This window comes from Grampus griseus (assembly GCF_964374135.1).
Source record: "Grampus griseus genome assembly, chromosome: 17".
NCBI lineage: Eukaryota > Metazoa > Chordata > Mammalia > Artiodactyla > Delphinidae > Grampus > Grampus griseus.
Genome location: NC_139011.1, coordinates 37,593,973 through 37,616,169, shown reverse-complemented (window position 1 = coordinate 37,616,169; position 22,197 = coordinate 37,593,973). Strand labels below are relative to the sequence as shown.

At 36.7% G+C, this 22,197-nt stretch overlaps 1 protein-coding gene across 1 annotated transcript in view; it reads right to left on the bottom strand.

Annotated features, from left to right (window-relative positions):
- The window catches only part of STK3 (serine/threonine kinase 3), a 322,020-nt gene that overhangs the window by 231,398 nt on the left and 68,425 nt on the right, over positions 1-22,197 (bottom strand). The window contains exon 4 of the mRNA XM_082675272.1: positions 16,146-16,260. Within this exon, the coding sequence (XP_082531398.1) occupies positions 16,146-16,260 (115 nt within the window). The remainder of the gene's footprint in view (positions 1-16,145; positions 16,261-22,197) is intronic.

Genomic DNA, 22,197 nt, shown 5'->3' with positions numbered 1-22,197 from the left:
GCACAGGGAGATCAGCTCGGTGCTTTGTGTCCACCTGGAGGGTGGGAGGGAGATGCAAGAGGGAGGGGATATGGGGATATATGTATGTGTATAGCTGATTCACTTTGTTATACAGCAGAAACTAACACAGCATTGTAAAGCAATTACACTCCAATAAAGATGTTAAAAAAAAAAGACTATAGGAACAAAAAGCAGATCAGTGGTGGCCAGAGATTAAGTGTGGAGAGAGGGGTGACTATAAACACACAGCAGGACTGGGTGTTGGGGGGTGTGGGGCTGTCTGTTCTATATCTTGATTTTGGTGGTACTCACAAGACTTTATACACTTGTCAAAAGTCTTAGAACTGTACTCCCCAAAATGTGAAGTTTTCTGTACATAAATTTAAAAAGAAAGTGCACTGAATCTTATTAAATTGGCTTCAATAAGAAATGGAGTTTGGAGAAAGAAAAAAAAAGTGATGGGCCAAATTTCAGCCTTGTAAGTGTCAAAATGCAGGTAAATCTTAGCAAATTTGGAGCAAAAAACGTTTACTTGGTCTCTTTTAAATATCAATGGTAGCAAATGAACTTTGGAAAAGAACAATATCTATATCAACATTTAAACCATTCTACACGTATTTTGTGTCACTAATGGAGACTAGGAAAGGAAGGAGTGCAGGCCTTCCTAGATGTAGGCCTTGATCTAGATGTTTATTTCGTATCCTTTGGACACATACGGACTATTTGGGGTGGAGGGGGAAAGGAGTTAGTTGACAGTCATTTTCCTAAACAGAGTTTTGTTTTCAAACAATCTTTAAATGTTTTTAACAAATTTCATTTGCATACAAACACAACCAGTTACCAAATAGATTTCTTTTTGGCAACAGAGAGAAGTACTTCTTCCCATTACTATAAAAATTTTTAGTATCTTTATTTCTATAATTATGACTTTTCATCAGATAGATTTCAAACTCGTGAGTTTTATATTGAAAATATTTAGGGAGAAAAGAAAAACACAAAAGAGAGTATCTGCTTTATACAGAAAGAGGTAACACAAGATTTTAGTTCTAAGATGGAAAATGCTTAGATCCATTCTCAAACCACAGCTAACACTTCTTTTAGTAGTATCTGTCAAGAATCCATTCCATGGGCTTCCCTGGTGGCGCAGTGGTTGAGAGTCTGCCTGCCGACGCAGGGGACATGGGTTTGTGCCCCAGTCCGGGAAGATCCCACATGCTGCGGAGCAGCTGGGCCCGTGAGCCATGGCCGCTGAGCCTGCGCGTCCGGAGCCTGTGCTCCGCAACGGGAGAGGCCACAACAGTGAGAGGCCCGAGCACCGCAAAAAAAAAGAATCTATTCCAATGAAAAACTTCATCAACAGAGTACTTCATTTGTGGATTTTATTAGGTTATCGTCAATACAATACAGATTTAATTTTATTTGTCACTATACAAATGCAGCAATGTCATTTTAAAATCATTTGAATCATATTTTAGAGCCTAGTTTAAAAAAAAAAGAAAAGAAAAAGGAGGACGGGAGAGTGATACTACACCATGAATGAAATATTCAGTAATCAGAGATGGAAATAAGACTTTATAGCTGAGCTAATACATTAAAAGACGGAAGTCTACATCTGGTTTCAATACTGGTATGAATTCATTGGCAAATTTAAAAAGAATCCCATTGTACAAAAACAAAAAGATGGTTTTGATAGGCTTTGGTCCTCTGGTTACTTTTGTTTCTAGAGTCATATGATTAGTACAATAATATGATACATTTAGTATGTCACTGTGTATATGGTTTTGATAAAAATGCACCCACCAAGGAGTCTGAAGAGCACATGCACAAGCTGTTTTAAAATACACGTACTGCCTTAATGTTTTTACTTTAGTAAAAACAAATTCAAGGGAGGCTTTGTAAGTTCATACAAAATTAAGAATTTTAACTTTCTAAAAATGAATCTTTGAAAATCTTAGCTAAATCCTGCCTGTTTGACATAGTTATTTATGCATATAAAATAATACATTAATTCTATATTTAATACTTACTATCTATTAAGGAAACAAACCAAAAAATGAGACATAGTTCCCCTTTTCAAATGCCATAGACAGATAACTACAGAAACTTTATTATCAAATTTTAAGTTTTAACTTGCACAGTGACTTTTCATGAAGTTTTGAAAACCATTTGAGCAAAACTCACCAGTGTAATCCTCACATGGTCTTTTAAGGCCTGGATCAAATCTCACCTCTTTCAAGAAATCACCCTTTATTCCCCAAGTAAGGATTTATCTGTCCAGTGATGATAATGATAATATCAACAACTCACACTTACTGAGCTTTTACTATACCAGCCACGTTACAGGTATCATTTCATTTAATATCCAAACACAAAAACAGACGGTAGGCACCAACAAAATTTACTGAGAGCCTGTTATACTGTCCTTGCCTTCGTGGTGCTTGTAATTTAGTGGGGAAGGAAGGGAACAGGAACAAATAATTACAATATTAAAAAATGCCTGCTACAACAAGATTAGGTATAGGAGCACTCCAGGACAGCAGGTGATTAATCAGAACCAGTACTCTTTTTTTTTTTTTTTTGCGGTACGCGAACCTCTCACTGTTGTGGCCTCTCCCGTTGCAGAGCACAGGCTCCGGACGCGCAGGCTCAGTGGCCACAGCTCACGGGCCCAGCCACTCCGCGGCATGTGGGATCTTCCCAGACTGGGGCATGAACCCGTGTCCCCTGCATCGGCAGGCGGACTCTCAACCACTGCGCCACCAGGGAAGCCCAGAACCAGTACTCTTAAAATAAAATCCAAACCATATACTTTAACCCTCAAGGTCTTGAACGATACAGTTCTTGCAGCCTTGACAATCTCACCACAGCACTCTCCCCATACAAGGAAGTCTTCACAGAGGAGGTGACTTTTGAGCTGACTCTTGAAGAATGAACAAAGTTTGTCAGGAGACAAAAGAGGGAATGGAATACTAGGTATGTGTAAAGGGAATGGGCACACAAATAAACGAAATCCAGTACCAGTTCTTTGTGTCTGACTGTAACATGTATAGGAAAACAGTGCAGAATGCAAAGGTAGGTTAGGGGTCAGTTCTGCTTTACGTGCCTACACATTTTTAAATGGAAAGATGGTATGATTGTACCTCAACTTTTAAGAAGGAAACTGTGACAGTAGACTCTCAGCCAAAGACTAAAAGTAGGTAAGCTAGTGTGGAGAATGTAATAATAAAATCATTTACAGCAGTAGTAGTAGTAGCAGCAGCAGCAACTGCAGTAGTAGCTAATAGGTATGTAAACTTGCTTAAAATCCCAATGGATTTTTTAGTCAAAATTTCTAATTTTGAGATGAAGTGATGTCAAAGCATGCAGTTAAGCAGGAAGGCACTGAAAGCAAAATCCAAACTTCTTTCTTTCATAATTCAAACTGAAACTGCCTAAGCACTAAAAAATAACATAGGGCTTAGGTAGCACCTCTCAACCAAAACAAAACAAAACAAAAAAAAGAAAGGAATTGTCATTAAAAATGAACATGCCCTCTAACCCAGTAATTCCATTTTTCAGGTATCCAATGGCCGTCACAACACAGGTATACCAATAAATACCTACGAAAGTTTCCTGCAGCTTTGATTACAACAACAACAAAAATTGGTCAGTTGGAACTCATTTTATCCAAAGTACTGAAAAAAATACATTCTGTTGTATACACACAGACCTATATGTACTGGTATGGGAAGATCTCTGAGATACATCAGAAGTTTAAAAAAAAAAAAAGGCAAGGTATAGAACACCACATATGCAGTATAAATCCCTTGTTTAAAACAAAATATGCATACGTATGTGCCGAAAGAAGCCACAAGAAACTAACTGACATCTCCTCCAGGAAGTAAAACTAAGGGCTGAGTAAGGAGACGCTAAGTTCCTCTTCTGTACTATTTGAAAGTTTTACAATGTGCTCATATTACTTTTTTTCCCCTTAATTTATATAATTAAAATGGGAGGAGTTTACACATTCTAAAAGTTTAAAGAATTATGCAATACTGTTTTAAAAGATCTCCATCTAAAACTGTTAAAATTAGAGATTTGCTACCTAAGGAGCTGAATTTCCATTTTCTGGAAAATTAACTTACATACATTTCTTGACTTCCTAAGATTAAATAATATTTCACTGTATAAGACAACAATCTTTTAATATGTTTTTCTAATACTAGAGAATATCCACTATTTCAACAAATATCATAAAATTCTTAAATCACTAATAATTAAAATCTAAATCCCATCTTTTTAAGTTTTTGCCTTAATAGTAATAAAATACAATTTACATTTGTATAGAACTTTATAGGTTACAAAATGCTCTGACACTCATCATCTTTGTTCCTCACAAGAAAACACTGAGGTAGATAAGGCAAGTAATATGATATCAGATCCATTTTAGGATTAGGCCATCTGAAGTTTAAAGGAGTTACACAACGTACCAGGGTCACAGAGCTAACACATAACAACCCAGGAACTGATGTTTAGTTTTCTGATTCCACATCCACGAGTCCTTCCACTAAACCACATCATTCCAGATAACCACTGTCACAGTGCGCTATGGGTCAGGCTTATGACAGGGAGGGAGGGCTCATCGTAGATCTGGCAGTGACGGGCAGTCTGCCAGGAGAGGAATGTACGATATAAAAATAAAGTGCACGAAGGTGGGCCTGACTTATGAAAGGGAAATAGAACTGGGAGAAATGCCAAGAAATATAGCAACTAAGGTGAAGACTGGGCAGCTTACCAATAAGGGAAGCCAAGGAAATACTTTTGTAAGTTTAATTTACTTAGTTAAGGTAGAAGAGAAAGTCTATTGGAGGGACTATTTTGCAATGTGGAAAGATCATAAAGAAAAGTGTTTATAATCCAATCAAAAGATTTAGAAAAGATGTAATGGAGCGTGATGCATATGATGTATTTAATCAGAGATTAAGATGGGGCACATGATTGCTATGAAAAATTCTAAGGGTCTAATCCTACAGTGCATGGTCATGTTAATGCTGTGGCTTGGAACTTTAAGAGGCATGTGTGAAATACACTTAGAACTGAATCTCACTGTATGGGAGACACCAAATAAGGAGCAAGAATTACTTTCCATACAAAAGGACTCACTCTCCAAAGATTCTAGTATAGTACTGAACAGCAGTACCTGTTCAGGTTGAGAAAATCCTTATAAGAGAAGGGGCCATGGACACCACAACTAAAAACAGGGTTAGGCCACCATTGTCTAAATGAAACCATGGATCTGTAATCCTGAAAAGCAGACTTTCCAGAATTCTTACTGCTGACACAGAGGAGCAGGCTCCTTGAGATACAGCCCTTACTGTATCTTACTGTGACAAAAGGGAGAAAAGGTTGAGGTCCCCACAGTTTTAACTGCCACTGTTAACAGATACCTCTTCTAACACCGAACGTTCATTTTGGGAGTTATTTTAGAGGGTTTTGTATGCACGCGCGTGTGTGTGTTTTATTCTTGATATATCTTGTTTTGATTTTAGGTTTGGTAAATACATAGATATACCTGTTATTTTGGGCCATTCAAACACCCATTCACCCTTCTCCTCCTAACATACCCTCATTTCCCTTTAGGGAATCACTACTTCCCCATCCTCAGGCCATGAATTCTAGCAGTCAGCTCCATCCTAGCTCCAGGTTAGACACATGTCCTAGAGCTAATCCAGTTACCCCATCACATTCCAATGGCCACAGAAAAAGGTACATGACCCATTCAGAAGCAGTGAGGTACAACACTGCTGGGTTTCAACTAGAAAGGTATAATCCAGGTAGCTGCTAGCAGCCATCTTGTCACTATAAGGTAAGAGTCTGAGAGTGGAGTCAATACAGAAGTATCAGGACAAAGAGACGAATCCAAGTAATTCCTTTCACCTTGAATCAAACCATGCATGAAACTAGCTCTGCAAAGATTTTTTGTTATGTGAGCAAATAAATTCCCTTCCTGGCTCAAGCCAGTTTAGGATGAGTTTTCTGTAATTTATAACCAAGAGTTGAAACTGATGTAGTAAATTTCAAGTAGATACCAAAAAGCGGGAGGTTCCTGGAAAAGAGGTCTGTATAAAGCACAAACTGGTGACCAACTCTAGAACTGCTAGAGGTTATTCCAAATATTTAACAGCATGAGATCTCTAAAGCTGATTTCTATTTTCTGCCCCCAAACAAAAGGGTTACAATAATAAGGGGTGGGAAAAGCAGAATAAACATGTCTTTTAAAAGGAACATGAATGCTTTTTTAAAGTCCTCTTTTTGCCTTCTTTTTCCTAGTACCACCTGCCCCAGCCAATAAATGTTTACTCCATTATATTAAAACTGCATTTAGATATCTAATTTTACAGAACTCCTCAAATGTTTCAGCATTCATTAGTTTTTATGACATACATGATACAATCAACACACGATGGTGACCAAAACCCCTTGCTAAAAATCAATGGTTTAGAGAAACTGGAGGAGTTAAGTAGCAATTTCTGAAATACCTAAATCTCAAAAGTAATACTTAAGCTTACATGCAAGGCTTTATCTGAACATCCATCAAGCTTCAGACTCCAACTGCTTTACAATCAAAATTTCTCTCCCTCTTACTCCTTCTTTCTTGGGAAAAACAATACATACATTTAATGGGGCCCTTAGGTATTCAACATGAGGAAAACACTGGAAAAAACAACAGAGCAACTCAGTAACTCCCTTCCACCCCTCACCACTCTATCTCATCCCACCCAAAAACAGGAAGGTTGAGGATATAAAATAGTCAAGGTTTTAAACAATAAAAAATTTATGGGACTCTTCTAGAAAAACAAAAATCTGCTCAACACAAAGTACATACATTAGAAAACATAACTAGAATATTTTAGCCATTATTATATACCAAAGGGCAGAGAAGGGTTTTCTTTCATGAAATCTGGATTGCAGATGTCTGGCAAAAAAAAAAAAAATTAATAATCTATCACAAAGTCCGACAACTAGTGATTCAAAATGAAAGCTTTCACTACTTACACCATATGTAAATATACATATACACAAGCTGCTTATAATCCCTTGATCTGAAGAGAAAGAGAACTGATACTCTACTGTGAAAATGGTCAGTGGGCAGACATTTTAAAATCCTTTCCCACATGAAAAGATTCCTGAAAAAGAGATCAGAAGACAACAGAAAAGCACTCAATATATGTGGAGTTATAAAGCCCGTATGAACTAGTATCTATTACACAAAGAGGGAACATGCAACAAGGTGATTAGGAAAGTCAAACATGAATTAGTCCAATAACACAGAGGCAAATATAAACCCTAAAAAGCACTTTATGGAATAGAAATCCACACATATCAAAAAGATGTCTATTATTAACGATTAAATAATATCAAACTTTGAAGCTCCAAATAAATCTTAAATCAGTAAGAAACTGGTATGCCTTCACTAAGGGAAAAAAATACCTGTCTGAAGTAGTACATAATTAACATCAAGGCAGAATATATATTTTTAAAATACAACAAATCAAACATTTACCAAAAAGACTATTATGTACAAGGCATTAATTCTAAGGGCACTAAAATAAAATATCTTAGTATATTCTGAATAGCACTGCCTGATTCTATTGAAGAAACTCTCACTGTACCTAAAAATGTAAGCTCTATCTCACAGAGCTTACATACCTCCCTCATTAACAATGATAATTCAGGGTACCAATGGTGAATGTTAGGATTCTGTCCTTGGTTCCATAGTCCTCTGTATTATTCCACCCAAACACATTATCTGATAATGTACACAATGCAAAGACACTCCCATCTATGTAAGTGAGAAGATAGGACGATGATGACGATAACAATGCAAATACATATAGGGCTTCTTTTGTACCAGGTGCTGTTCCTAGCACTTTACATATGTACAATCTTCAGAACAACTCGATGAAGTAGGGTAGTCTTCTTATCCCATTTAGCAAATGAAGAAAACGAGTCACAGAAAAGTTAAGAAACTTGCCCAAGTTCACACAACTAGTATGTAGCAGAGCCAGAATTCAAGACATTCTGGGCTCCAGACTATGCTTTTAACTTCTACAGTACAATTCTAGCAGTCAGCTATAATTTCAACCCTTTCTTTCCCTCTAATCTACTTTACCACTCTATGATTCAGTTTCTCATCTGGAAAATGGGTCAATAATTGTTCTTACCTCACATAGTTGTTCAGTCCTTACACGAGGATTAAATGCAATAATCTATATAATGTGCTTGGCACATACCAGTACTACAGTAATAGCTATTACAATATCTATCAAACGTCTGTCACTGGAGTTGAGAATCACTGCTATAAAACTAACAAAAAAAAAAACTAACAATCGGTAAGAATTTACCAAGAATGGTCTCAATGTGTCCTTCACAGTTCTAAAGTGATACCTGAATAAACCTGACTTTCCCAATTATTTCCATTATAAAATAACAAGTCCACCACAAGCCTTCAGGTAAATAAATATACATAACTTAGGAACTGCTCTCTTCAGTCTGGAACTTTCTCTCCATTATTTTGTATTCCCTCAATGCCCCCTCCCCTGCTCCCCACCCAATCACAGAATATATCAATATTTCATCCTGGGAAAAGCAGACAATAATTTCTCGTATATAACAAAATGGACATTTATTGTGTTTTAAGACACAAACTTTAAGTTAGTATTTTAATGTCGTTTCCACCTGCACAGCTGGGTACCCTGAAAGGTTTCAACCAGAATGCTATTCTCAGAGTCTGCCTTCACCAAAGAGCTACAAAACTATGGAGACTCAAAGAACAGTAGCAATTCTCTAGACCCAGGTCTAGTGCTCATCAACATTTAAGTTTGCTCCTAATTTTCTGTTGTGACAACACTCTGGAACATTTCTCACTAACCAATTGTGCTAGGGTTTCTGTAAGGTACAGACAGAAGAGGAGAATAAGGTACAGATGGAAAAGGAGAATCATTGGATGGATCCTAGGGTGCTTATACATTCAACTTTACAATAGATTATCAAACTGTACTCCTCAAAGTAGCTGTGCTAATTTAAACACCTAAGAGTATAAAAGTATGTATAGGGAGGTAGGTGGGATGGGAAAGAGGAGATATCATTGATTCAGGTTCAAAAACTAACCTGAATTTGTAGTTAATTTGTTTAATTTGTCTTTCCTCCTTCTAAAATACAACTAAACTGATAGAAAAAAATTTTTTAATAAAAGAATCAGGGCTTCCCTGATGGCGCAGTGGCTAAGAATCCGCCTGCCAATGCAGGGGACATGGGTTCGAGCCCTGGTCCGGAAAGATCCCACATGCCGAGGAGCAACTAAGCCCGTGCGCCACAACTACTGAGCCTGCGCTCTAGAGCCTGCGAGCCACAACTACTGAGCCTGTGTGCCACAACTACTGAAGCCCACACGCCTAGAGACCGTGCTCTGCAACAAGAGAAGCCACTGCAATGAGAAGCCCGCGCGCCGCAACAGAGTAGCCCCCGCTCACCGCAACTAGAGAAAGCCCGTGTGCAGCAACAAAGACCCAATGCAGCCAAAAATAAATAAAAATAAATTAATTTTAAAAATAAAGAATCAGCACAGGAGAGTATAATAAATTTGGAAGTATTTCTATGAAGAGTCACAGGCAAGAGCAGGCAAAGAAGGGGTCTGCAACACAAGGAGTGATTACCAAGTAAACACCAAAGGGGCTCCAAGTTAGAATCATTGTGTAGGGAGGGCAGGAGCGAAAGCGGAATGGAAAAGGTAGGTTAGCTTTCCCATGGAAGCTGAAAAGAAGAAAACAGAACAACACTTGGCTCCTCATCCCTACTCTATACATACAGATTACATGCAGTCTGGCATTTATCCCCAGGCCCCAAAAAAGGCAAGGGAGGGGAATGGCTAACAAACTGAACGAACCGCCTCTGTGGGCACTTGCCCCTAAAGCCAGCTCCCAGCCAGTTCATCCTAACATTATACCTGCCAGGCAAAAAGCATCGTCCCAATGCTTCTGATGAGAGCTAGTCAGCCTTTCTGGTGGTCAGCCTGCCATGGGCAACACCAGGATCAAGCAACTGAAACAATAACCCCGGTGGAAATAAAGATGATTCAGAAAACAGAAAATAATTTTTTCAAAACTTATTTTTCTTAGAGTGATTAGAAAAGATTTTGCATCCACGCCTCAAGCATCAAGATGTTATGAAAAAGGACTAATCAAAAACATAAGAGTTCTTGTAAATTAAAATATAACTGCTGAAATAAAAAGTTCAGTTAGAAGAGTCAGAAAATAAAGTAGAAAAAAACTCACCCCCTACCCCACCGCCAAAAAGGAGACAGAAAATCTAGGAGGGAAAAAAAGAATAAAATTCAGGAGATTTCACCATCCAATGAATACCACAGAGGGGGAAACTATTGAAGAAATTTTTCCAAAGCTGAAGAAGACACAAGTGTTTATTTGAAAGGAACTACTGAGTGCTGAGCATAACTAATAAAAAGGACTCACACTCAGGCACGTCCTCGTGAAATATCTTGTTCCTTATGCAACATCAGAAACATGAGAATACAGAAAAAAGTCTAAGAAGTTCTGGGGCAGGGGGAGACCTACAAATAAATAAGTCTCTGATAGGCATTAGCTATGTATAACATTAGCAATACTGGCTGCTAGAAGAAAATGGAGGGAAGCTACCACATCTCTGAGAGAAACTTACTTTCAATGTGAATTCTACATAGGCTACTATCAACCAGGTTATGAAAACAAAATAAAGGCATTTTCAGATATGCAAGGATTCAAATAGTTGACCTCTTAACTCTTACACCTTGAAGAAGATAGTTGAGGAAGAATATGAAACAAGAGTGAAAAACCAAGGAAATAGGAAATATACAAGAAAATGGTGGCACTAACCCAGGAGTCCAGTGAAAAGAAATTCCAAGGATGCAGCTCTACAGCAGACCTAAAAAGCAATGAGTCCACATTAGAACAAGAAATCAGGAAGCTCCAAAGAATGTCTTCTCAAAGAAGAATCACATAAATTCCAGGAAATAGATAAAATGAGTAAGAAGCTAGAAGACATTAGTGAAGTGATAAAGATGGCATATGCTGCTTCTTTCAACATGAAAAAAAAAAAGGAAAAACAAAGGAAAAACAAAAAATTATGGTGCTAAGATCATGATCCTAACATAGATCCATCAAACTAATATATGACAATGATTTTGAGCAATTAAGTGTGAGAAAAGTAAATCCATTTAAACCAGATACTGGGAACATTTTCCTTCAGGTGATCTAGGAGTATGACACTGGACTTTAAGACGGAAATATAATTTTAGCATATCATCGTTTTCCCTCCCAAGATGTCCTTTGCCCTCTCTTCTCTGAGTCATTCATTCATTCATTCATTCATGCATACAACAAATATTTACCCAGCATCCTGCATGTCAGGCACTGACCAAGGAGCAGAGATAGATCAGTGAAAAAAGAAGGCAAAACCATGCTCTTGTGGAGCCTGATTCTAATGACAGATGACTCCTCCTCTTCCAAGATCATGCTAAAGGTTCTCTCTCCTATGAAGCTTTCACTGAACTTCCATGTTAGGCTAAGTGCTTCTCCTTTACTGCCCCTAAAGAACTCTAACTCTTTATAGAATCAAATTTAGCTTTGTACGTATGTATTACCTCAACTAGTCTGCAAACAATGCAACAAGAGCAACATTTATTAGAGTTATTTGTACCTCAAATGCATAGCACCAGGCCTAGATCAATAAATGTGTTTTGAACCTTTCTGTTCAACCAAAATGTAAATAAAACTGCCAAGTAAAATGTAAAGCACTGTACAAATGTTACTTATTATTTAACAGATGAGGAAGCTGAAGTCACCAGATTATAAAACTAGTTTGTGGAAGAGCCAAAACTAAAATCCACAGTGCTAGGCTGAATTAAAATAAATGGTCTAATCAGAAAATGGGCCAAAGTGGGAGAGACAAACCTTAGGCGTTTTCTTAGAACATTTACAAATACACAATAAACGTCTAAGACATGGATTCTATTTCTTCCATATGTCAAGGCACAGCTTAAGAATTATGTAAAGATCATTTTGAAAGCCTGTAATCAAAAATATAATCTATCTTTAAAAAGCTTCAATTTCACAGAGTTGTCTATTTTTACTTTGCAGTATATACTTGAAATGCATAAGTGTTTAGAAGTTAAATGGCATTTAACATAAAATATATTGGTTTTTAAAATATGTCCTCACAAGGAAACCTTCAAGCACACTTTTTATGGCCTTTCTTTGGTATATGTGATCATATCTGTTCAATAACCCACAACATTAATACTGAATAGTAGTAGCCATGCAAATTACAATTTATCTACAAAAATATAACACTGAATAGATGAGTAAGATTGTTTATATTCACAGAATAAGCAGCCAAGGAATTGATCCTGTTTCAGTTCAACAAACATTTATCAAAGGTTGCTAGATGCCAGTAGCTATTCCAGGCACTTGTAATATTTCCAAGATGAATATATAAAAATTTCTGCCCTTGAGTGGCTTATAGTAGGGGAAAGCAACTGCAATTACTCTTCTCCTAAAGACTAAAAGCTAACTAATAATTAAATGTGATTTCCAAGTACAGGATACCACAGTAAGGTTATCTACACATAGGTTTCACCAAGCTCAAAAGATGGTTTTAAATACTGTAAAAAAAAAAAAAAAAATACATGATACCAGGACAGGAGCTGTGTTTGTGGGTTTGATCACAGAAATCAGGCATTTAACTCACATATACTTACTTATAGATCCTTCAATACTTATAAACTGAAAGATTCAATGAATACTAACCAAATAGTGATTTTTACTCTAAATGCAACCAGAAGACTCAGAGAAACTTTTATCACCCACTGGAATATAGGAGGGTTTCACCTTCATCCTAACCCTAGTACTACTACCATTAATTACCACAATTACCATTCATTATCAGCTCAACTGCCAACAATCCAATCCCAACCCTTTGCTACTCAGGCTCAGTTCCAATCACTGGGAGTTCTAGTTAACCCCCAAACTTAACTCTATGCCTTTATCTTTTCCTAGGCGTTTCCCAAAGGAAAAGCATAGGTCAGGGCATAAAACCGCTGAAAGAGATATTTTGAAATTCCTTAACATCTACGCTGACAATCAGATAACTGGCTTCTTGACTTTTAAAATGAAATGTGAAGTACTCATAAAATTATGAGCAAACTGTCAAGCAAACCTGCAAACTGGTAAGAAAAGGACCACCACCACCACCGACAACAACAAAAGGCAAAGGATAAGCACAAAAAGTAAATAAAAGAGCCAGTACACATATGACAAGATGCTCAATCTACCTAGCAGTCAAAGTATGTAAGATAATAATAACAGTAAAAATTAGAATAATAATGGCAGCTAGAATTTATTGTGCTCTTTATGTAAGAGTGAATATGCAATAAAGACTTACCTAATTCATTAATCAACCAATTACCAAATAGATAAGAAACTACCTGGGAAAACAGGGAAAGTTTCAAAGACGAGGTGATATTTGATCTGGTCCTTCATGGATACAAATTCACTAGGCAAAGACTGGTGGGTAGGGGAAACACTCAAAGGTGGGGGAGCAGTTGAGGCAAAAGCATATACCAAAACACCAAAATACAAATCTTAGTCAGATTTTCTTCCCTGTGCCTTTAATTTTCAAAGAAATACCTGATCAAAAAACAGATAGCAATCGAACTGAAAATCCAGAAGAGTTCATCCATGAGATTTCTTTCAAAGACAAGAATAATTCTACAAAAAGTGTGTTACTTAGGTGGTTTTCCAAGAGTCATTCCTCTTAAAACAAATAAAAAATCTAAAAGAAATTGCCAACTTACAATTCTTTATCCAGCAAATGTATCGTTCAAAAATGAAGTGAGATAACATTTTCATACCAGAAAAAAAAAAAGAGAGATCTTAACACCATCATACCCATATATAAGGAAACACTAAAGAACACTGTTCAGGCAACTGAGAAATGCAGAAAAGAGTAAAGAGCAATAAAAAGTAGAAATATAAACACTGACAATATAAAATAATAATAAGAATGCCTTGTGTTGTTTAAAATGTATACAGAATTGAAAGAAACAACAAAGCATGTAACAAAAGAGCATATAAAGCCAAAAAAAAAGTTCCCATACTCTTAGAAAAAGACTGATTGTTAGTGACCATGAAAACAATTAACTGCTGGAGTGAGTGTTAATAGATCAAGGACAACTGTTTCACTGGTCACATTTTTGAAAGCTAGCCAATCAGTAACAGCCACGCCTCTGAAATTCAAACAATCAAGATTATCACTCCATTGACCATGCCTATAAAATGATCAAATATTTACAATCTCCAGTGCTTAAAAAAAAAAAGAGGATGATACATATCCCCGTATACTGCCAACCTTCATAACAATGGTACTCTTTTTAAATAATACATAAATGAAGGAAAAGTAGCATAAGTAGCATAGAATATTCTTGAGATTTAACAGGAGCTGTTATCAAGGCAACACCCAGAGATAATACACCCACAGCTCCTGAGCCATCTCGTGCAGCTCTGGGTTCTTCTTGTATCTGGGAATCAGACCCTTCCATGCCTCCCCAAGCCCAAGGGAAACCGTCCGTGAGAATAACAATTAGACCATGCCAAATGTATGATCCCCAAACATGTTAGGTGGATTCTGTCTTCTAAAAAAGAATGCAAATGGGATAAAATATTTCCTTTGATAACTGGTGAAGGAGATTCCTGAGGATAATTATCCCACCCATATCTAGCTTTTAGAACTGCAGTATACCTTCACTGGTTTGTATTTATTAGCAACAAGAAATAAAGTACTTGGATCATATTCTTCCTCTGTACTCAAAATGGTAACATTAGCATTTAAATAAAGAAAACAGATCTTCCATTTCACTCAGTTTTACTTCATATTCCTACTTGGTAATTTTAAATACCAAATACACTGAGTTTAGCCCTGGAACAGTTTTAAAACACTTCTCTAACTGGAGTATAATTATCTTCAATTAAAGCATTGTTCTGCCACTCAGGAGTCATCTGATTTACATAAATGTTAGTTAAGCACCATACAAATTCTAAAATATATAATTGGAATGTCACAAATCACTTAATCCATTTTGTCAAAACAGGGATTATTTTAACTTCTATCTCACTTCCTTTAAAAGAAATCCTATTTACTTTATTTTCTCTAACAGAAAAAAAAAAATTAGTAGGATAAACTTACAACGTACTTCCCCAATCAAACTTTAAAATGATTCTGGTTAACCACGAATTGACTCAAGTAGTTAAGTATTTTTCTGAATGTATTTTACTGAAACATGTCTGACTACATGTAATAAAGACATATAGTAATTGGGATACTGTTTCATGGAATTACAAATTATTTCACTGATTTATTATTCTTAGTCATTCACAGATTTTAAAAAGGTCACTTTGTCCTCATAAATTATGCAAGGAAACTAGGTGCATTGCTAGCCTAAACAATTTTGTAAACAGCTCTTTTACTGAGGGTTAAAAACATAGCCATAAAAAGTTATTATTAAAAAACAAATTTCACAAAGCTGAATTTACCAGGAAAAAAAAATTATAATCTAGCTCTATTACTTTCAAACACCCTGACAATATTTGGGAAAATAAGACAAAAATTGTTTTTCAGTTATTTTTAAGATTCAGAAACATAAAACTTCAACTGTTTACCAATCATAGGTTATAATGCAAAAAACAAGATAAAGAAATACTATGAATATTATGAACTTTAAATAAAATTCTAGCTATAACTTACTGAACTCATGTTAATAAAGAACATGCACACTGATTCCAAATGAAGAAGAGGAGTGCCATGGTAGTTTCTCGGTGACTAACCAAAAATTATCCTAATAAATAAATTAAACCATCATGACTCCCATATTTGCCATATGACAAATGGCAAATTTGTGACTTTGACTGATTCTCACACCTCATACTAGATCCCTTTACACAGAAAAACCTTTTCTTTTCTCACACTAATATTTTTCTTGTAACAAAACACTACCTAGTCAGATTCTAAACTATGAATCTTTACAAATGAGATTAGCAAAACAATTTAAAAATACTTACTGTTTTGTTTCGTAATCTAATTATGTCCGAGACAGAGCCAGCTCCACAGTACTCCATAACAATCCAGAGGTCTGTGTTCTTAAAGTAACTGCCATAGTACTTTACAACATATGGGCTAAAGAAAAATACATAGACAATTAAACTCAGTTAATTCCCAAAGAAAATTATTTCTTAATCCCAATTCAAAATATTTTCAACATTTCATAATGTTCCAATAAGTAAACTTAATGAGTAAACTACTATTGTACATGGAATTGTATCTATGTAGGGTTCACCAACTGTGTATAATTAGGCTTTAATTCACGGATGAAATTTTAACAGGATTACAAACCAGAGGAGGTCCAAATGTTTTGAGTGATTCCCAAGAAAATAAAGCTTTGTTTTGGCAAAGGACATACTCTTTAACATAAGGAACAAATGAAAATATTTTCCTTTAACTAAAGCATTTTAAATATAAATCTTCTAGGGACTTCCCTGGAGGCGCAGTGGTTAAGAATCCCCCTGCCAATGCAGGGGACATGGGTTCGAGCCCTGGTCTGGGAAGATCCCACATGCCGCGGAGCAACTAAGCCCGTGTGCCACAACTACTGAGCCTGCGCTCTACAGCCTGCGAGCCACAATAACTGAGCCCACGTACCACAACTACTGAAGCCCACACGCCTAGAGCCTGTGCTCTGCAACAAGAGAAGCCACTGCAATGAGAAGCCCACGCACTGCAACGAAGAGCAGCCCCCGCTCTCTACAACTAGAGAAAAGCCCGCGCACAGCAACGAAGACCCAACGCAGCCAAAAATAAATAAATAAATAAACTTATTTAAAAATATATATATATATATAAATCTTCTAAAGGATTTTGCATTCAGTCAAATATTAACACTCAACTTTACATTTCAATACTTTATATTTCAATGAGGCCAAAAAAAATTTTTTTTTAATTCTCTTGTATTTTGGCCTTTAAAATCCTAGAGAAAAATAATTATAAGTTTTTTGCTTTAAATTCAGATAATTATAATTATTGACAATTTAAAATACTTCTGAGCTGAGGTTTCATGTGTTTCAGAGCAGAATAAACTATGTTGATAGCCGAGTTGTTTTTAGGAAAACTTAGAATGGGGCAAATGACCATTACAATTGATATTTATTAAGGGTATGCTATATATAGTGATGTGTAAAATATCTTGCTCAACTCAAAAAGACAGAATATCCACATTCACAGAATACATAAAAAGATGAAAAATACAAGGAAGCATAAAGTAGTACACAGCTTAAATACTACAAGAGCTCATAGGTAGAAGTGACCATGGCAGAGTCAACCTAGAGAACTTCGCAGAATCGGTGGAATTTGAATTATGGAAAAAAGGTTAAAACGTCAAGATATGGGTGTAGAAGAGAGATAAGAAGATTTGGAAAAGAGAAAGACCATGAGCAAAGGCAAGGGAAAAACCAAGAATGGCATGTTTATCATGAAAAGTGCCATCAGTGTAAGATAAATAAGACATAGGAATCAAACAAGCAAAAAAGAACAATGAAAAATGGAAAGTACTATAAAAGACCACATAAAGAGACTACCAAAAGAAGTGATTAAGAGAGGACGGTTGGGGAAAGACTTCTCAGTAAAGCCTTTGCAATCTTAACTAAGTCTTGAAGGCAAGGGTAGAGCAGATTGGTTAGAGTTTAAGGGCTTAAACTAAAACAGGTAGCTACAGGGCTAGAATTCAATCCTGTTTTATCCCTACTGCTCCTCTTGCACAGACTTGCTTCAGTCTCCTTGTCATAGTTTTCTCCCCCATTCTAATCTATGCTCCATATAGCTGACAAGTAACTTTCCTTTAAAACAAAAGTAAAGTAGGCTAATCATATTGCTCTCCTGATTTAAAAAAAGAAAAAAAAGCTCCAATGGCTCTCCACTACCAAAGGAAAAAAAGACAGAACTGCTTCATATCACATACATGACTTTTCAAAGTCTACCTCTCTACCCACATCTCTCGTTACTCCCCATCTCACACCTTATATTTGCAGACAACACTCAACTTTGCTAGGTGTTGGGAATGGAAAGTATTATTAAGAGTTCATAAATATTCACTAAACCATTTAAAAGTGTTTGTTTACAAATGAATCTCATCTATAGAGCCAAAACTTCAACTTACGGGAAACATAAAAAAGCTTTCTTTACATACACTTCTTTGGGTTATGAGTGCCTGTGTAGAAACCTTTATAGGAAGTACTGCTCTTACACCTGGCTGTGCATCAGAATCACCTGTGGCCCAGACCACACACCTTGGACTTTCTAACTCAGCAGATGTTTTAAAACCTTTATAGGTGACTTTGATATACACCCACAGCTAAGATTAGCTCCAGAAGACAGATGACATATCCTTCAGGAAACTTCTTTAAACATTAATTTTCTTATTCAAAATTTTCAAAGGTGTTAAATTAGCAATGAGTTGAAGGTTATGTTCACTGAAAAGCACATAGAAAACGTATTTTACCTTACAATCTACACTAAGTAATCAACAATTCTAAGGGTAGGACTGGCAGCTCCTATGAAAATTAGAGATTCTAATCTGGGCAGCTACATAAAAGGGCAGCTCTAGCTCTCTTTAGAGGGTGAGTCAAGGCAACACCTTTGGGGAAAGGTAAAATTCTCTTCAAAAAATATTTTGTGGCCCATTCTAATACACAATCAAGCAAAGGTATCAAAGTCCAACAATTCTATATCATTAAAAATGGCCTCAATAATTTTAACCTAGAAAAATATTTAAGCAGATAGACCTAAACAGCCATCTTAAGGACACACACCCAAATACAGTTTCTATCAATCACTCAACATTCATTCACTGACCCGCTACTCAAGCCAAGCATTAGACCAGACAAACCAGACAGACACAATTCTGACTCTCCTCTAGCACATACCAGCAAGAGATACACAGGTATTAGAGAAGTAAATCCACAAGTAAATATAATTAATAACTGTGGTAAGAAAAGAAGGAGGAGTGCTATGAGATAAACCGGCTGAGACTTTATTTTGCATTCATCATTTCTGCAAATAAAATTGTTCCTAGCTCATATGGAAGAATGGAATAGCACACATATTCCATCGTAGCCCCTGACTTGGGAAGCACTGGCGTATATGAAAAAACTTGGAATGTAGACATGGGTGAGCTTTAACAACAAAATATCCCCCCTCCGTTGGTGGCTGTGGATTACAAATGACATTTGGAAAAGAAAGAAATGCTTAAACCTCAAAGTTTATACGTAATAATGGCCTACTACTGGTCATCCTCTGATATCTTCTGCATCAATACTTTAAAGCACTTATAACATCTTATAATTGCTTTGTCATTGACTTTTATCTGCCTCCCCTAGAAGAAAAGAAGCTCCATGAGGATAGGTGCCAATCTGCCTTGCTCTCCATTTTATCCTCAGTACCTCCCTTCTTGTATGCACAAACAAAATGAATGAATAAGTAAACAAATTAACAGTCACAGAAAAATTAACAAAAGGGACCTAATTCAGGCCTCCCCAAAGGAATAACATTTAAACTAGAGTCAAAGGTTGGCTAGAAGTTAACCAGTTATAAAGAGCATTCAGGTACCAAGAACTGTCTGTACAAAGGCCCTGAGGAGAGAAAAAGAGCAAATCATTTTCAAGGGATCAGTATGCCTAGAATAAAGTGAGTGAAAAATGAGGTAGAACACAATGTAGCTGCAGATGGAGGCAGGAGCTGATAACGAAGGGCCTCAAAAACAAGGTAAGGAGATTGGGCTTCAACAGATATTCAAGAGAAGAATTTTAAGCAGAGGAATGACATGATCTAATTTATACTTTCAAGATTCCTCTGGCTACTGCTTCAAAGCTGGATTGTAGGAAAGCAAATATGGACACGGGTAGACCAGTTAGAAGGTTCTGTTGGTCTGTGTATGCAAGAGATTATATTAAGTGTATCTTTTTATTTTCTGTATTTGTGCTGCTTTGACATCTGGGACCTACTGACAAAGTCTCCACTGTTCCTCTCTCAGGGTTAGCTAATTCCTAGAGATAGCATCTGTGAGCGTACCTTTCACATGCAAACAAGCCAATCGGGAGTTTCATACTCTCAACTACCTCCAGGGCCACCATTTCCCAGCCTTAATCACCCCAGGGCCGTATACCAGACAACCAAGGACAGCCCCAGATCACAAAGAAATTATTTAATCTAGCCAATCCTAAACCTGTTTACTCAATTTCACCCATTCCTTCCCACAGAAACCACAATAATGGCTCTTGCCCACATTTCCCCCTCTTCCTCTGCCTCCTAACTGACCCTGGTGCTTCCCTGTATGGGTCCCCCTCTCTCACCCGCACCCTTCTCAGATCTGGAAGTATAACAAGCTATCTCCTGATATGCTGGTCTCATCATACCTGAATAATAATGAAACCTACATTTTAAAAAGCAGATCGTGGCTTGGAGTAGAAAACAAATTCAAGAGATATTTTCAAGGTACACTCAACACAATTTGATTATGATATAAACTGACAAGTTAGAAGACAGTAAAAGCAAGTCTTCTACTGTGTTTTATCCACTGTGTCTCCCTTCAACTGCACACTGAATATAAATTTAAGACTGGCAAATTAAAGATTACAATCTAAAGCCAACACTTTGAAAACTTACAAACACAGAAATAAGCAGGGAGTTCAAGACCTGGGACTTCTAAGCCAGTCTGTTTCCACTGACACAGACGTTGTTCATTCATAATTCATTCCTGTATCATATAAAAGTAATCAACAAACATTCACTGAACAACATACATAGCCTAGTGGCAGATGCTAGGGAGAAAAATTCGTAGACTTTAGCGACAAAGAATAAAAGGCAGTCCAGACAATGGGGAACCCATGAAGGAGTTTATGCAAGAAAATAATACAATTAAATAGCCTTTAAAGAGGATTATCCAGTGCAGGATTGTGAGGTGCCAAAAGGTGATAGTGTTCATACTAGCGGGCAAGTTAGCTAACCGTACAATTATTTAGATACACTAACATCTATTTTTTTAACCACACATTGATTATTAAAGGCTGGAGAGGAAGCAGGGAGAGCTTGCTTCAAAACACTAGCTCAGTGTTACTTTTAATTTTAAGCAACACAAAGTTTTAGTTCAGCCATAAGGCCTAGGAATCTTGACTAAGCCACCATATGGACTTACAGGACATATGAGAATCCAGCAATTCTATGTATTCTTGGCACAGTTAAATAGTTAAATATGACTCTGAAAATTCCAGTGGGTGGAGGGACATGGAAGACACAAGTCAAATTACAGTATACACCAGGAAGCAAAAGTGAAACATGATGCCTCAATAACTGGGGCAAAACTCATGAGGCACAGTCTACTCCCTTCCCCTGTGCCATTCCCTTACCTTTCATTCTCCTGTCCCATTCATTCCCTTTCCCCTATTTAACACCTTCAGCCCAATAAAACTACATAGCACGTTCCTCTCTTTTTTCTTTTTTTTCTTTTTTGGCTTCCTCTCATCTCATGCCTAATGTATCACACCCTTGCCATTCCTCTGTCTCCATTTCATATCCCCTCTAAACCCTTATTCTAACGGTCTTCCTCTAGTATCACAACTCAAAATAGTAGTATAAAAAGAGAAGTGAGGAAAAAACAGAGAAACCAGAGGGAAAAAAATAGAAAAAGCACTACAAACTTCCTTATGTATTTGTACCTTATATAGACACTACTGTGGTACAAGTTATTTGGACTGAATCATTGTTTAAGCTTCTTATAGAGATTCAAATGTTAATTTTTCCTGTCTAAAAGTTAATTAACATTTTTATGTTAACTTGAATTTCATCTTAATTGAAGAAAATCGTGTATTGCTAAAGGTATCTTTAAATAGACTTTGATTTTTTATGGCAGGTTTACGTTCACAGCAAAACTGAGTGAAAGGTACAGAGCTTTCTCATATGCCCCCTGCGCCCACACGTGCACAGCCTGTCCGTGATCCACATCCCCACCAGACTGGGATGTTTGTTACAAGTGATGGATCTACACTGACACAACACTGTCACCCAATC